General features: G+C 44.6%; 2 protein-coding genes across 2 annotated transcripts in view; one reads left to right on the forward strand and one right to left on the reverse strand.

Annotated features, from left to right (window-relative positions):
- The window catches only part of KDM6A (lysine demethylase 6A), a 794,872-nt gene that overhangs the window by 221,098 nt on the left and 556,209 nt on the right, over positions 1-17,565 (forward strand). The window lies entirely within an intron of this gene.
- Positions 1-17,565, reverse strand: part of FUNDC1 (FUN14 domain containing 1) — a 39,926-nt gene that overhangs the window by 15,799 nt on the left and 6,562 nt on the right. Inside the window, exons 2-4 of the mRNA XM_082248368.1 lie at positions 10,113-10,269; positions 3,509-3,584; positions 2,571-2,699 (exon numbers count right to left, since the gene is read on the reverse strand). Of these exons, the coding sequence (XP_082104494.1) occupies positions 2,571-2,699; positions 3,509-3,584; positions 10,113-10,269 (362 nt within the window). The remainder of the gene's footprint in view (positions 1-2,570; positions 2,700-3,508; positions 3,585-10,112; positions 10,270-17,565) is intronic.

The following is a 17,565-nucleotide window of genomic DNA, read 5'->3' on the forward strand; positions in this document are numbered from 1 at the left end:
AAAGGACCCCTGAGGGGGCCGAAAATTAGCATGCTTCTTCCCAGAAGCCCCCTTAGCCTTGGGGAAATGGGGCAAGAGAGTGCTCTTACCCCCGGTGATCCCCTTAATCAACACATCCAGGGACTCCCCAAAAAGGCGAGACCCATCATAAGGCAGATTGGCTAAGGTCTTACGGGAAGATTGGTCCACCGACCAACATTTCAACCAAACCAGGCGGCGAGACAACACCGCCACGCTGTGCACACGTGCAGCCAACGGAATCAGGTCCAGGTCCGCATCACACAGATACATGACACCCTGGTGGATCTGATCCACCATATCCAGGGTCGCCGCCGAGGCCGAATCGGCCACTAGGACGCGCCTAAGCATCTGCGTCCAACTTGCGATCGCCTGGGCCGCCATGAGAGAAGCAAACAGAGCCTTAAGCATAGAACCCGTAACAGAATAAGTATGACGGGCAAGAGACTCCAGTCTCCTATCCGTGGCATCACGGAAAACAGGGGAACCCTCTGCAGGAATCGCAGTGGCTTTGTTCAAAACCGCAATTGCATGATCCACTGGTGGAGGCACACACCACCGTTCATCAGTGGCAGGCGAGAAAGGATAACGCAGCTTGAATTTACTTGGTACCGCAAAAGGCTTGCGCAGATCGCGCCATTGATCCTTAACAGCGCGCTGAAAATCAGCATTGCAGGGAAAAACCTGCGGCGTCCTGCGTTTCCTCTGCGTCCCATAAGCCGCCAAGGCAGCGGGGGGACACACTTCGTCCTGCAAACGTAGCGTCTGCTTAATGGAAGCAATCAACTCATCCATGATTGCAAGCTCTTCAGGCGAGCCAGGGGGAGAATTATCAACCCCCTCAACTTCAGCCTCTACCTCAGACCCCACTAGATCAAGAGAGGAGCGGGACCCCGATAAGGAGGTCCCTGCCAGAACAGCCCCATCACCTTCACCCTCAGAATCAGAGGACAGAGCAACTCTGGGCCGTTTAGTAGATTGAGCAGCCACCAGCATTTGCACCTGGGCAGCAAGGCCAGCCACAATAGTGGCTAAATCCCCCCCTGGGGGGGAAACAGCGGTCCCCTGGCTTTCCACCAATACTGTAGGAAACTTGCCCTCCTGAGAATCCATTGCCCCTGTAATGCCAGACAACCAAGGGTTAACTGCCCCCTTTTAGCAAGCGCGGCAAGCGCAGCCCACCGCACCACACTCAGGCACAATGAGACCCCCACAGGGAATATACAACTGAATACAGGCAATGGATAGCAAGAACAGAAGGATAAAACCTGAGGAGACCCCGCTGCTGCTGCTGCCTCGATCGGTTTTCCTGGAAAGAGGAAGTGATGCTGCCAGGGCGCTCTATGTAAGCCTATGGAGGCTACAAGAAAATGGCCGCCGTGCATGTAAACCATGCGGCCGGAGCGGGCGCCGGTAAAATGGCGTCGTTTGGCGCCGAAAACGCCGCTCCACAGTGCATAAAAAACACACACATTACATCCCAATATAAGGATACATGTTAGATCGCCGCAGCGATCGCTGTATATGCCCAAACATGCCAAGAAAAAACATGCCCCACAGCACACAGCTTCTCACACTGCCCAGCCTGACACACACAGTGTCATACAGCTCCCCCCCCCCTTGCAGCCCACAGCATGCAGCCGAGAGATAGGGAGACAAAGCAGTGTGATAAAAGGCAGGTTACACAGTCCCAGACTGAGACCCCCCCAGACAGACAGGTCCCCACATAAATACACTTACCTCACATGGCGTGGGGAACCCGCACAGGCGAACAAACCGCTGCACATGAGGCAGGGAGAGTCGCAATTCAAGACGCACACAATGGAGGTTAAGAAACCGCACAGCGTCCGGTGAGGTAGCCACCTCACCAATCATCCCTGCACCGAACAGGGATGGGTCGTTCACTGTGCCAGGAGCGTTACCTGGCTGAACGCTCGATGGCAGACTGGGAAGCCACTGACCCACGACCTGCGACCAGGGGGATCAGCCCGAGACCCAGTCCGCATGATCCTCTTCGTCCGAAGAACTAACTAATGCTGACAAAAATAACAGCTAAGTAAAGATAGAGAGAAAACTCAAACAAAATATTAAAAAGAAGAAAGAGTCTGGGACAGAAAGTCCCAGCACAGAGAGAGCCAGCCACTCCTGACAAGCTAGACATTAAAACTGAGATATGGTTGCAGGAAGTAGGAGGGTATTGACTGAGGGGACCACCCCTTGAGGGTGGGATATGTTAAAGCTTTATTGTTAACATATTCTGTTGCCTAGCTACTCCTTCGGAGCAAAGTCTAATACCCCATATGTGACGAATATGAAGAGGCGGCGACTGTCGGAGGACGTAAGAGAAAGGTTTTTTTCTTTACCTTACTGCATGAAATGTAGCAAGGTAAAAAAAATCCTTCTGCCTTTACAAACTCTTTTATGCCAGTCTGTATTTTTCTGTAGCTATGGTATATTATTATTTTTTTGTATGAGGAAAAAAAAAAACATAACGGCCTAAATCATAAGGTGCTTTAAAACAGAACACAGTAACTCGGAAAACATCATCTTACCTCTTCAATTATATTGTTGATTTCTGGTACAGTTTTATTTGCCTGTTTCTTTATCTTCCTCTTAGCCTTGTTAACATCCTTTTCCACCCTTTTCCAATCTATCTGTATATAACCCCCATGGCTCGCGATCTAGAAAAACAAAAGCATTTAATTAGTGTAAAAAAAAACAACACAAATTTGGTCTTTACTAAACAACTAAAGCATAGGCCACTTGCCACTTATACTCGTTTTTAACATGTCTACTTTAAAGAAATATTAAAGAAAAAAAAAATATATATATATTATATTATATATATATATATATATATATATATATATATATATGTGTGTGTGTGTGTTTTTAAAATAACAAAATAACATACATACCTGCTCTGTGCAGTGGTTTTGCACAGAGCAGCCCCGATCCTCCTTCTCGGGTCCCCCACCAGTGCTCTTGGCTCCTCTCTCCTGCCGAGTGCCCCCAGAGCAAGCAGCTTTCTATGAGAGCAACCGAGCAGGCTCGCTCTTGAGCCGCCGCTTTGCATGTTAATTTACACACAGTGTTGTGGTTCAGCCTGGTCCCCCTCTTTCTCCTCATTGGCTCTAAATGACTGTCCCCGCCAATGAGGAGGGTGAGTCCCCAGGGAGCCGAGGCTCTCGTGCACATCACTGGATCGCAATGGGACTCTGGTAAGTATTAGGGGGGCTACTGCACAGAGAAGGTTTTTTATTATCATGCATAGAATGCATGAAGGTAAAAAAACATTGAGTCTTTAGAACCACTTAAAATCATTTTGTATCAACCGATATAATTCTGCTATCTACTCAATGTAGCTTTCCACATTGCCACGGAGGTTTTACCAGCATGAAATAGCCAAAACTAATGCAGGAAAAACATTTTTGGCTGACAGTATTTCATTATCTAATGAAGCAAGAGTTCCTATGTAACAGTTCACTACCTGAAGTAGAAGGAAGCCACCACCAACTGCAGTTGCAGCAAGCTTTCCAACTTTCTGGAACAAAAAGCCCGCACACCTGTAGAAGAAAACCAATGATTACTTCCGAATATATTCGTGATGCAAGGAAATTATGTCCTAACTATCAAACATAGTTGAAAAAAACATATGCTTTTTCTGTGCTTATAGGTAGCTAGGGCTTTCGGAATTAAAAATTAAATGTTACATTAACAAAACAACCATAAGACTCAGTTCACATATATGTGAATTGGATGCGTTTTTTAATAGTATTGACCAACTAGTATTTGACATCAGCTCCGAGATCATTCTTAATTTATGGCAGGTGCATTGGACCCCGAGTTGTCCACCTTATGACCTGCTTCAAGATGTTTCTGCATTCCTATAGACTTGTATTGAGAGAGAAGCAGCTCTAAGGCCAACAAATCCCCTGTCAACACTGGCCTAATGGTAAAAACATTTTTATGTTTTTTTTTTAACGCTGTGGAATGAAGAAAATAAGTTATTTGTTTCTGCTAATCCTTTCTTTTTTTTAAATGATAAAATGTATATACAGTTACAGTATCTCACAAAAGTGAGTTCCCCCCCTTTACATTTTTGTAAATATTTTATTATATCTTTTCATGTGACAACACTGAATAAATGACACTTTGCTATAATGTAAAGTAGTGAGTGTACAGCTTATATAACAGTGTACATTTGCTGTCCCCTCAAAATAACTCAACACAGCCATTAATGGCCAAACCGCTGGCAAAAAAAGTGAGTACACCCCTAAGTGAAAATGTCCTAATTGGGCCCAATTAGACCGTTTCCCTCCCCAGTGTCATGTGACTTGTTAGTGTTAAAAGGTCTCAGGTGTGAATGGGGAGCAGGTGTGTTAAATTTGGTGTTATCACTCTCTCATACTGGTCACTGGAAGTTCAACATGGCACCTCATGGCAAAGAACTCTCTGAGGATCTGAAAAAAAGAATTGTTGCTCTACATAAAGATGGCCTAGGCTAAAAGAAGATTGCCAAGACACTGAAACTGAGCTGCAGCATAGTGGCCAAGACCATACAACGGTTTAACAGGACAGGTTCTACTCAGAACACGCATCGCCATGGTCGAAAAAAAAGTTGAGTGCAAGTCCTTGGCATCATATCCAGAGGCTGTCTTTGAGAAATAGAAATATGAGTGCTGCCAGCATTGCTGCAGAGGTTGAAGGGGTGGGGGGTCAGCCTGTCAGTGCTTAGACCATACGCCACACACAGCTTTAAATTGGTCTGCATAGCTGCCGTTCCAGAAGGAAGCCTCTTCTAAAGATGATGCACAAGAAAGCCCGCAAACAGTTTGCTGAAGACAAGCAGACTAAGGACATGGATTACTGGAACCATGTCCTGTGGTCTGATGAGACCAAGATAAACGTATTTGGTTCAGATGGTGTCAAGCGTGTGTGGCGGCAACCAGGTGAGGAGTACAAAGACAAGTGTGTCTTACCTACAGTCAAGCATGGTGGTGGAAATGTCATGGTTTGGGGCTGCATGAGTGCTGCCGCCACTGGGGAGCTACAGTTCATTGAGGGAACCATGTACTGTGACATACTGAAGCAGAGCATGATCCTCCTCCTTTGGAGACTGGGCCGCAGGGCAGTATTCCAACGTGATAAGGACCCAAAACAGACCTCCAAGATGACCACTACCTTGCTAAAGAAGCTGAGGGTAAAGGTGATGGACTAGCCAAGCATGTCTCCAGACCTAAACCCTATTGAGCATCTGTGGGCAATCTTCAAATAGAAGAAGGAGGAGGAGCGCAAGGTTTCTAACATCCACCAGCTCCGTGATGTCGTCATACAGGAGTGGAAGAGGACTCCACTGGCAATCTGTGAAGCTCTGGTGAACTCCATGCCCAAGAGGGTTAAGGCAGTGCTGAAAAATAAAGATGGCCACACAAAATATTGACACTTTGTGCCCAATTTGGACGTTTTCATTTGGAGGGGGGGTACTCACTTTTGTTGCCAGCGGTTTAGACATTAATGGCTGTCTGTTGAGTTATTTTGAAGGGACAGCAAATGTACATTGTTTACAAGCTGTACACTCACTACTTTACATTGTAGCAAAGTGTCATTTCTTCAGTGTTGTCACATGAAAATGTATAATAAAATATTAACAAAAATGTGAGTGGTGTACTCACTTTTGTGAGATACTGTACATTAAACTTTTTGATAACTACTTGGACAGTAGGAAATCAGGCCAAAAATGATACTAAATCGTACATAAGCATTATGCGACTGTTCAAATTTTATAGGTTAAATATGTATTTTTTTTTTATTATTATTATATAGGATTTTTATAGGGCCAACAGTTTGCGCCACACTTTAAAATATAAAGGGAGACAATACAGAAACAATACAATTCAATACAAGAGGGTTAGGAGGGCCTTGCTCCTTGGAGCTTACAAACTTATAGGGAGGGACTGGTGGAACAAAAGGTAATAATTGTGAGGGATAAAATTATGGGAGAAATAGAAGATTTGGTTATTAGCTGAAGGCAGGATAGGCTTCCCTGAAGAGATGAGTTTTCAGGGATCCCCTAAAAGTGGACAGAGTAAGAGATAGCCAGACAGATTGGGGTAGGGAGTTCCAGAGGATAGGAGAGGTTCTGGAGAAGAGCGTGGGAGGAGACAAGAGAGCTGGAGAGAAGGAGGTCTTGGGAGAAGTGGAGAGGACGGCTTGGGTGGTATTTGGAGACAAGATTGGTGATGTACATCAGGGCAGAGTTGTAATTAAAATTGGAAAGTAGGTATGGCGCTGCCCTGTAAGATAGTTTATAGGTTGATTGATTGGTTTAACAACACATTGTCACATAAAGGATCTTGACACTTTTACCTTGCAAACAGTACCAATCAATCAACCTTTGATCTATCTTACATAGCAGATCTATACCCACTTAGCAATTTTATTACCCTGTTTTAGTGATGGCAGCAGCTCTTTACATATTGAAATATAGCTCACATAACCACTGTGTGGAACCATTTTAATTTTTCTTTATCAGAGTTGTAAATGGCTTTGTAGATTATGGTTTTGAATATTATTTGTTGGGAAATGGGAAGCCAGTGGAGGGATTGGCAGAGAGGGATAGCAGACACTTAATGGTTGGCAAGGTGGGTGAATCTGGCAGCAGCATTCTTGCTAGACTGAAGAGAGGATAGCCTGCGAAGAGGTAGGCCAATGAGGAGGGTGTTACAATAATAAGGCGAGAGATAACAAGGGAGTGAATAATTTGTTAGTGGTTTCAGCGGTTTAAAAGGGCGTATTTTGGAGATGTTACAGAGGTTGAGTCTACAAGATTTGATAGTGACTGGATTTGGGGCTGAAAGGACAGGTCGGAGTGCAGGATTACACCTAGCACCCTGGCATGAGGGGAGGGACTGATGGTTGTATTACTGATCTTGATGGAGAAGTCAGGGGAGGGGGCATGGGCAGGAGGGAATATTATGAACTAAGTTTTAGAAAGATTGAGTTTGAGGAAGTGGTGTGACGTCCATGCTGATATGTCAGTTAGTAATGCGAGAGGAGACTAAAGGAGTGAGGTGAGGAGTAGAGAAACAGATTTGGGTATCCTCAGCAGAGATGGTACTGGAAGCCATGGGAGTTTATCAAGTGGCCAAGGAAGGAGGTGTAGATGGAGAAGAGGAAAAGTCCCAGGACAGAACCTTTGGGGGACCCCTACAGAAAGAGAAGGTGGAGAGGGGGGGCAGAGTTGTAGGTAACACTAAAGGAACGCTGTGATATGTAGGAGGCGAACCAGGAGAGAGCAGAGTATTGCAGGCCAAGAGTGTGGAGTTTTTTGAGGAGGAAGGGATGATCAACAGTATCAAAGGCCAGAGAGAGGTCTAGTAGTATGAGTATGGAGTAGTGGCCATTGGTTTTAGCAGTTAGTAAATCATTAGTGAGTTTTAGTAGGGCATTTTCAGAGGAGTGTAGTAAGGAAAAGCCAGACTGAAAGGGTAAAGAAGGTTGTTCACTGAGGTAGGAGCTCAGACAGTTGTATACTAAGCGTTCTTAAAAGGTTAGAGGTAAACGGGAGCAAGGAGATGGGTCTTAAGTTGTTCAGGCTGGTGGGGTAAAGTGAGGGCTTTTTAAGTATGGGGGTGATCATTACATGTTTTTAGAGGGGAGGGGGAAGGTGAGAGTAGAGGGGGAGAGATTAAAGATTTGAGTGAGGGTGCATAGGATAAAAAAGGTTGACCATAGTAGTTGCGAGGGAACAGGGTTCAGCGGACAGGTGGTAAGGTGGGCTTCTGCAAAAACTTTAGCAACCTCTTCGGTAGTAGCAAGTTCAAGAGGAAAGTGCTGAGGGTGGTTTTGTACAATGTGGGTTAACTGGTTTAGATGTCTGCGCATTGGAGATGCCCCCAAAAATTTCATCAGTCTTGTTTTTGAAGTAAATTAGCAATCTTGTGATCAGTGAGCAAGTTACTGGGTGAAGGTGGTGGAGAAAGTAAAAAGTTAAAGGAGTTGTAAAGGCAGACGGTTTATTATCTTAATACATTCTATGCAGTAAGATAAAAAGCCTTCTGTGTGCAGCAGCCTCCCCAGCACTGCCTAAAACGTACCTTAGCCCCATCTCTGACCAGCAATGTCCACGAGTCCCCCGTTTGCCTGGGACTCTCCCTCCTGATTGACTGAGACACTGCAGCGGTGCAATTGGCTCCTGTGGCTGTCAATCAAAGTCAGTTAGCCAATCAGGATAGAGAGGAGGAGCCGAACCGCAGCTCAGTGTCTGAATGGACACATGGAGCTGTAGCTCAGCTCGGTTGCCTCAACAGCAAGCTGCTTGCTGTGAGGGGAATAAAAAAGGAGAGAGAGGCTAGGTGCAGCAAAGAGGGACTTGGGAAGAGGCGGATCCAGGCTGCTCTGTTGAAAAACCACTGCACAGGGCAGGTAAGTATAACATGTTTTTTTTTTTTTTTCTAAATCTGGCATTTACAGTCACTTTAAAAGTAGAGAAGAGACAACAAGGACTGAATGAGTGTTAATGATAGTGACAAAGAACGCTTGTTTGGCAGCAAGGGGAGGTGGGGAGGAATTGTATTTTAAGGAGGCAGATTTAAATAGTGTGAATGCCTGCAGGGATTTGGTTTTATACCACAATCGCTCCAGTGCACGGCTATATCTTTTAAGATTTCTGTCTGCCAAGGTTGTAATGGTCGGGCCCTGATACTTTGCGTAGTGAGAGACGTAAGAGAATCCAGTGTGGGTGTGAACTGTTGCAGACAGAAGTAGCAAGGTCAGGGGGTGAGATTTTAGTCATAGAGGTGGTCAGCTGTGGAGTAGAAAAGAGAAGGAATAAAGTGGGGAAGGTTTCTACTGGTAATTGTTTACTGCTTGGAGAGATAGGTGGTAGAAGACGAGGACCCTGTGAAAGTGTGGAGGTTGTGATCAGAGAGAGTAATACCCTTGACCTTAGGAGAAAACAAGGTCAAGGGTATTACCATCAGAGTGAGTGGAGGACAGTGTCCATTGTGTTAGGTTATATTTAACCACTTGCCAACCGCCGCACGACTATCTACGTCGGCGGTCAGCCCCTCACAGGCAAACTAACGTAGGGCTACGTTGCTTGCTTGTGAGGGTCTAGGGAGCGAGCGCGCGCCCCCGGAGGCGCGCTCCCGCGTGGTCACGGACCCCCCCGCGCGTGTGACCAGCGGACTCGATGTCCGCCGGTCACTCGGCGATCGGCGGGGGAGAGGGAGAATGTCAGGCAGCTTGTGTAAACAAGCTGCCTGTCATTCTCCTCGCTGCAAAGACACAGATCACATGGATCTACTATGTAGATCCGTTGATCAGTGTCCTTACAGCTGAAGCCACAGCCAATCACAGTAGAAAGCACGCCCCTAGGGACACACACAGCCCCTCCCTCCCAAATAAAGTTAACCCCTTCACTACCAGTGTATTTTTACAGTAACAGTGCATATATATAGCACTGATTACTGTAGAAATGTCACTGGTAACCCCAAAAGTGTCAAAAATGTCAGTCAAGGGTCCGATCTGTCCGCCGCAATGTCGCAGTACCGCAAAAAAAATCGAATATCGCCGCCATTACGCGTTAAAAAAAAAAAACAACAAAAATGACAAAAATCTTTCCCTTTGTTAGTAAACATGATAACTTTTGCGCAAACCAATCAAAATACGCTTTTTGCGATTTTTTTTTACCAAACATAGGTAGCATGAAACAAATTGGCCGAAAATGTTAAAAAATTTGGATTTTTACATTTTTTTGGGGGGAATTTCATATAAAAAAAATGTGAAAAATATTGTTATTTTTGCAAAATTGACGCTCTTTTTTTGTTTATAGCGCGTGATCAAAAAATCGCACAGGTGATCAAATACCACCAAAAGAAAGCTCTGTTTGTGGGAAAAAAAGGACGCCAAATTTGTTTAGGTACAGCGTCGCACGACCGCGCAATTGTCCGTTAAAGTCACGCAGTGCCGAATCGCAAAATACCCCCTGGTCGGAATGGGGGTAAAATCTTCCAGGGCTTAAGTGGTTAAGTTTTCCCATAAAAGCAAAAAACAGTTTAAATTATTAAAAAATATAAGTGTCACCTTACCAGCCTGTTACTCCACCCATTACAATCTGAGTAGCTACAGAATACTTTTCTGTTAGGGGCCCAGAGTTTCGTCCAAAGACTCGACTCCACCAATGATGTCGTCTAGCATAATCCGTGAGGTCCAATACTTCATAAGATTCATCATCGCTGCTCGGTTCTTTAAAAGATAGCAAACATTAAAACCATAATCACACAATACATTTTTTAAAAAATAAATATTCAGCTAAAGTTAGGGCCAAACAAATACTGGAAGCCAGGGTGGTCACCGAGCAATTGCAGTTTTAGGAATAGCACTACCGGTACAAAGGTTTGGACAGCAGTAAGGGAGGTAAACATAATTCCATACGAAGTTACAGGCGCCTCTATATTTTTACTAGAATTGCTGCTGCAAAAAATTCTCTTATGTGCAACCTGTTCATCTCAATAAAAAGTGTGCCTCCAAACTGACAAGCTGTGAGTGTGCTTTACATCAAAGTAAATGGAGACCACACTGCACACGCAAAGTAAAGTGTTAACTTTTAAGAAATTTGGGGACTGTGAAAAGCCAGATAATATGCAGAGCAAATATCTTAGATAAGCTGTTACAAGTATAAAGAATTACCAAATTGCTTGTGGAGGAAAGGGGGACAGTTATGGAAAGTGCACCTCAAGAGTATATGTTAAAGGCACTATTGTAACCACAGAGTGCACAGTACATTAATCCACTCAGTAAATCGTTTGCTTTTTTTAGCAAATATACATTTATAGGAACATATATCATTCTAACTACAATACAAAATAGCCCACATAGGTAGAAGCAAAATTAAAAAAAATAATAAAACACACACACTAAGGATGGAAAATGTGTAAAGAACTGTTCTGGCTGCCACTGGCAAACAGGTACTTTCTTTCATTTTTCAATACTGTATTTGGAACCTGCAAGGGTGAACCTTAAGGCTCGGTTCACACTGAGGGTGGCTTCAAAGTCGCCCAACTCCGAAGCCGCCCCCTGGAGCACGACTTGCCAAGGACTTCTTTAATAGAAGTCAGTCAATGCAAGCCGCTCCAAAGTCACCCCCAAGTATTGCAGGAACCTTTTTTCCGAATCTGAGCGACTTGAGCCGCTCTGATTATAACGGTTCCATTGAACTGAATGGAGCGCGACTTGTCAGGAGACTAAGTCATCTGACAAGTCGCCCCAGTGTGAACTGAGCCTAGCACTTAATGCTATGGCCAGCAAAAACATTTCCTTTAAAACAATGAAGGAAGATCTTGCCAGAAACATAAATAAAATAGGGCGCACTGGCCTAGTGCATTACCACAAAACACCATTCCTCTGAGCTCTAAAGAACAGGGTATACCCCTTGAAATGCAGTTCTTGCATTGTGCAGCGCAGTGTTCCATAGATCATCATTTTTGGTATTCAGTCCTTTTAGATGCTAAGAGATCCTGTCATTTGGTCTACAACATGCTTGTGTATTCAAAGCCTGTGTATTTATGTGTACTTCTATTAATAAAGGGTGTTTTGTGGTACTACACTAGGCTGGCACACGCCCTTTTCCTGTTTAGAATTGAAGATCACCCCAATCTGAAGGGGGCAACAAACATATGAGCTGATCCTAGATGTCACATGGACTTTATCAGTCAACAAGCATTTTCGTTCAAAGTCGTTTTCCTATGTCCTACAATACTTAAATACTTCTCTCAAAGGGAAAGTTCCGCTGTTCCTCCATCTCCTCCACCCCCCCCCCCCCCCATAACTGGTTGGCACATTTTTTTTTTTTTTTTGGGGGGGGGAGGTACCTGGTTTTTCCCCCACTTTCGCTCGGATCCCCCTTTCCCTGCCCCCAGTCCCGTGGGGCACATCACAGGTCCCAGAAGACTGCGGGACCATTCAGTAATCGCAGCGCGACTCGGGCATGTGCACTAGGCAGCTGGTAGTGAAGTCGCAAGCAGTCAAATCTGGCTGGCCACAGTTAAGGGGCCGGTCCTGGGGTAAAGAAACCGGCTCTGGTGAGGACAGCACTGGATCCTGGTACAGCTGAATAGCTGTTTATTAAAAGTCAACAGCCACAGTTTTTTTTTTTGGGGGGGGGGGTGGGGGGGTTAGTGGGTATTCTTCATAGAATACATATTTTAGTGTCTGTAAAACATAAATATATTAAATCCCATATTTATTCATTTTTTTCAGTGATGAAAGATAAGACTTATATAATATGTGTAGTCTTCCTTAGAATATCTCTCTTTTATGGACTTGCCAATCTCCAAACCACTACCCCCTCTCTCTGGTTTGCTGGGGTCTCCTTTGGCTAGCCAGCTAGTAAGGAGACACCCTATGTGTGTGTCCATTCCAAAACACAGCACTTGGCAAGCCACGCCCCCGCTCCCTCCTAGCAGTTTTATAAGTCGTGAGCCAAAGGTAGTGGCAGAAGACTTGTGGGCCCAGGAACTGGAACTTGACTCACAGGAACTGGAACCTGACATAAAGAAACATCTGTGCCAGAATAAGGAGTCAACCTCTGCCACTTATCCTTATTTTTTAATAGTTGGGGTATGCGAGTACTTTTAACTCCTACTGCTTTTTTTCATAATTTCCTCCAGCCAAGAGCTGAAAAGACATTCTTCCACAATAAAGTAGTTATTTTAAAAAGCTTCTTACGCTATTGTTCCACCATTGTTAAGCCAGATCACCCTGCAAATCTGAAGTGAAGAAAAGGATGCCTGAGAAAGTACACATTTAGAATCCAGCACCGTGTCCACATAAAATGTGATGCAACTGTCTTGGGCAATGCAATCAATAAAATTAGTATAAACACCAGAAGCAGCCTGACCTTTACCTAACGATTTAGACCAGTCAGCTAAAGAAGTGGAAACAAGAATGATGGGCAAGTAAGCCTGAAAGGGCAATCCAACTAATAAAAAGTAGATTGATCAAGAAAATGTTTCCAACTTCTTGTCAGTCTGGGACTAAAGAAGAACTCCTTTGCATTGGTTAACTGCTTGTTTTTGTCTAGGGGTAAAGAGTGGAGATATACTTGCCTAATCTGCTGATCCTTCCGAGCACAAGACTGTTCCCCACCGTAGGTATACGTCGCTCGCTCTCAGGAGGCTAGGGGGCAAGCGCACGCAACCGGCAGCGCGCTCCTGCCCCCGATCGTCAGCGGGGAAGCCAATGCGTGTGTCAGGTGGCTCTGATTGCCACCTGACACCCGCAATCCTTCCCCACTGAGAGAGATTGGTCAGCTGTTGTAAACACAGCCGACCGTTCTTCTCCCTGCAATGATCATAGAGCCCATGTGATCCTTCTATATAGGATTACATGTCTCTATGGTCATTTCAGAAGCCCCCCCCCAAGTTAGAATCACCACCCTAGGCTTACATTTAAACCCTTGATCACCCATAATGTTAACCCCTTACTTGCCAGTGTCATTATTACAGTAATAGTGCATATATATAGCACGGATTACTGTAGTAATGTCACTGGTTCTCCCCAAAAGTGTCAAAAATATCAGTCAGGGGTCCGATCTGCCCACCGCAATGTTGCAATCCCGCAAAAAAACTAGTAAGAAAAAAAAACAATAAAAATGACATAAATCTTTCCCATATTTAGTAGACGCGATAACTTTTGCGCAAACCAATCAAAATACGCTTATTGCGATTTTTTTGAGAATGTCGTATAGCAGAATGTGAAAAATAGTTTTTTTTTCAAAATTTTCACTCTTTTTTGTTTATAGTGCAAAAAATAAAAAAATTGCATAGGTGATCAAATACCACCAAAAGAAAGCTCTATTTGTGGAAAAAAAAAGGACATCCAATTTTATTTGGGTACAGCGACGCACGATCCGTTAAATTAACACAGTGTCGAATCGCAAAATAGGGCCTGGTCATTAAGGGGGCAAATCCTTCCGGTCTTAAAGTGGTTAAGAACTACTGTGGATTCACACACGAAAGATAGCTAGGGGCTCATTCACATCTATATTTACTTTTCTGTTTGCATGCAGGCAGTTCATATTAGTGAATGGACACACATCAGCTGCACAGACTCACCCTTACAGTGAAGTCTAACAAATACATAACGGCAGATGCACAGCTGTCGAGGTCCATGCACCCACCCCTGTGTAAGTGTCAAACTCAGCTGTGCAAAGAATAGGCACAGCAGATGCAATCTATTCACTAATATGAATTGCCTGCACACAGTTGATCGCTAAAGCAGAAAAGTAAACACAGGACTGTTCACGCTGTACAGGGCTGAGCACCCGAGTGAATAAGTCCAAATGTGGAACTAAAGCATCACCCTAGTCATTGCAGGAAACTAAAAAATAAGACTGTACCCACACTGCAAGGGTTAATTGCTCAATTTGGTCTAGTAGAACAAAAAAGACTAAAGCCTCGTACACACGAGTTGAAATTCGGCCTGGAATTTTCGTCCGACCTGCCGATTTTCGGCTTGTTAGTATGATGCTTCCGACAACCGACTCCAAAATTTCGGCCGAAAAAATCCTGGTGTGCAGGCTATAAAATTTTTGTCCATCGTTAAAACACATCCGATTTTCGTGCTGTCAGTACAGATTGCGACAGGGAAAAATCTTATGAGCAAGACTGGGGATGCTCAGAGAAGAAAGAACACAAAGAAAGCTAGCCAACACATGACATCAATTCTGAAGTAGAATTTTGTTGTGCGGGAAAATTCGTGTGCAGTCTAGGCACATTCCAACCAACAGACACCACTCTGGACAAAAGACGGACGATCGGTCAGCGGAAATTCGTTGCGTGTGTACTAGGCTTAACTCAACCCTCTGCTCTTTCCTGCAATTTCTTCTCCTCCACGCTCCAGCAGTCTAGGGTTCTGGCATCATTAAGACCAGAGCAGGGTCCATAGCTCTGCATGAATCACGACACCAAAGCACGTGGGGGAAGGCCATCTGCTGGGGTAGCAGAGGATCAGGTAAGTATAACAGATTTTCCTGTCCCCAAGCCCTGGACCGGTGCCCGTCCCTGACCTGTTCGAGGCCTGGGCTGCGCAGCAGGAGGTTGGCGGCAGCTTGGATTTCTGCCCTATGTGTTTGTCGTGCACCGGGGGTTAAAAGGAGGAGAGCGGCTGCCAATTATTGACAGGGGGCAGAGCTTCACTTGGTCGCCCGCGGCTCACCGCCTGCTGTGTGGCTACAATGCAGGGCTATTATATTCAATTGCCGCATAGCAGGGGGTGAGCAGCTGGCAAACAAGTGAAGCTGTGCCCCCTGGCAATAAGTTGCAGCTGCTCTCCTCTTCTGTTGCCCCAGGGCACAACAAACACATACAGGGCTTGGAACAAAACCACCTTCTCCCAGGTACAAGGTGAGGAGAGATGAATAGATGCAGGAGCATGGTGATCTGAGGTGCTCGTGAGCTCTGTGCAGTGATCCACTCACTGACAGCGTTTCCATAGGAGTCTCTTTGCAGTCAAACCTCTCTGCTAGCGTTCTGTAAAGACAGATCATTAGCAAAGAGGTTTGACTGCACAGAGATTCTTGTTAAAACCCTATCAGTGAGTGGCAACAATATCACCCAGCCCCCAAACAACAACTTGCTAACTCCAACCCACCGGCCCTGCAAAAATTGGTCCCTGGCACTTAAAGGTTGGGGACTGCTGCCCTAGACAAAAGAAGCTATTACCCTTGGAATACGGGTGCAGTCCCATCGCGAGGGATATTTTTGAATTTTCTTGGAGTTTGGCATATATGCAGAACTAAACCCTCCTATCCCTTACAGTCAAGGAAGCTGCTATCGGAAAGCGGCTGGCCATACATGTGTCAGTTTTTTTTTTTTTTTTTTAATTCAACCATCCAGTTGAACGCAGAAAAAAAAAAAGACACGATTCTCTCATCCACACACTTGATGTAGATGCGGGAATCCAACCCTGCAGTGTTATTGTATTCTAAAAGTGGGTAGGCTTCACTAACATAATACGCAAGTCAGCGCTGCAGCCTACTGCCTGTGGCGCTGATCGAGTGAGAAAGTACCGACAGGGCGGTTGAACAGAAGTAGATTGACTTCTGCTCAACCAAATATGGATTGAAATGCGGCTGGTCCCTGCTGGGCTGGCCAAATTTCGATCCAAGTATGGCCAGGCCAGCTTCAGGCTCTGTTTGATGTGCAGATACCATGGTGCTGCACCTGTCATCAGTTATGACACTATGATGACTTGACAGTTTGGTTGAGAACACAAGGAATTATGAAAGTTATCATTCATGGCAAGCTTTAAATGCAACTGTTTTGGCAAACCCTTTAGCTGATTAGTTTAGTTTTAAGGCTCGTTCACACCATACGTGCATACAAACTGATAGGAAAACCGCTCAGATTTCACTTGCAGAGTTTACATCAGTTTTCATGCGTGTTTCAGTGAGTTTTTATCAGGGCTGTGGAGTCGGTAGATAAATGTTCCGACTCCTCAGTTTTTTGTACTTCCGATTCCGACTCCTCTGTATTAATCTTTCGACACTGACTTGGGTGGGTGGCATTGCAGTAACTATTCTGGCCACATCACTAACGATCTCTGTATAAACAAGGATGGCTTCTTCAACTAACAAGATTTATTTTTCCAGCAAAAGACTCTCTCTTTTCATCATTGAAGATGCAATGCCCTCAGCTATTAACCCTCCATTTTTGTTCAGGCGATATAACAGGCTCTTCCATTACAAGAGGAATTTACCCAGGGTTAGATCATCACATTGCAACCTCTTGGTGACAGTGAAGGGGTGAGAAAGAAGGTTCTCCAGCTCTTTTGTTTGTGTCCACTGGCTTTCAGTTAATGCAAGATTTTCATTGTCCATTTCTTCTATGAAGTCTAAGTTCAAGCAAACGCTTCACCATTAAATAAGTGCTTCCCCAGCAAGTTGTTTGATCCAAAATGGCTCCTTTTCCTGCAGGTCTTTTCAAAATTGCATCTGTTTTTGGGGCCCTGGCTGCAACAGTTACTTGCCGTAATTTGCCAATTAGTGTAGCTGCATGGCGATCTTTTAATCCATCTCTTATGGCAAGTTGCAGTGTATGAACAGCACATCGCATATGATGAATAGTAGCAAGCGTCAATGCTTCTTCAACAAAGTTGTCTAAAAAAATGTCAGCATTGTCTTCAGTTTCTATATTTTCTCCAATACTTGCAGAACTGTCTTCCTCTAACTCTTTTCTTTCATTGATTTTTATTGAGGAAAAAGTCAAGTACAAAATACAACAAACATGGTAAAACGATCAGGCTAGATATGGTCCTGAATACCATACATATAAAATTGAGGTGTACTAACATTCGAGGGGGGGGCATATCCATTAACCGACTGTGTTGAGGTCAAAGAGGATAGTCCAAAGATCCACCCACAACACGCTATGGGAGCTGAAACAGGATGCAGAGGGTCGAGTCCCCATATAGAGGGATGCAAAGCCCAAGAATAAACCACAGGCAATATACAACGAGGTAAGGCGGAGGGTATCTCCAGGA

The sequence above is a fragment of the Pelophylax lessonae genome (genome assembly GCF_965119305.1).
Source record: "Pelophylax lessonae genome assembly, chromosome: 2".
NCBI classification, from domain to species: domain Eukaryota; kingdom Metazoa; phylum Chordata; class Amphibia; order Anura; family Ranidae; genus Pelophylax; species Pelophylax lessonae.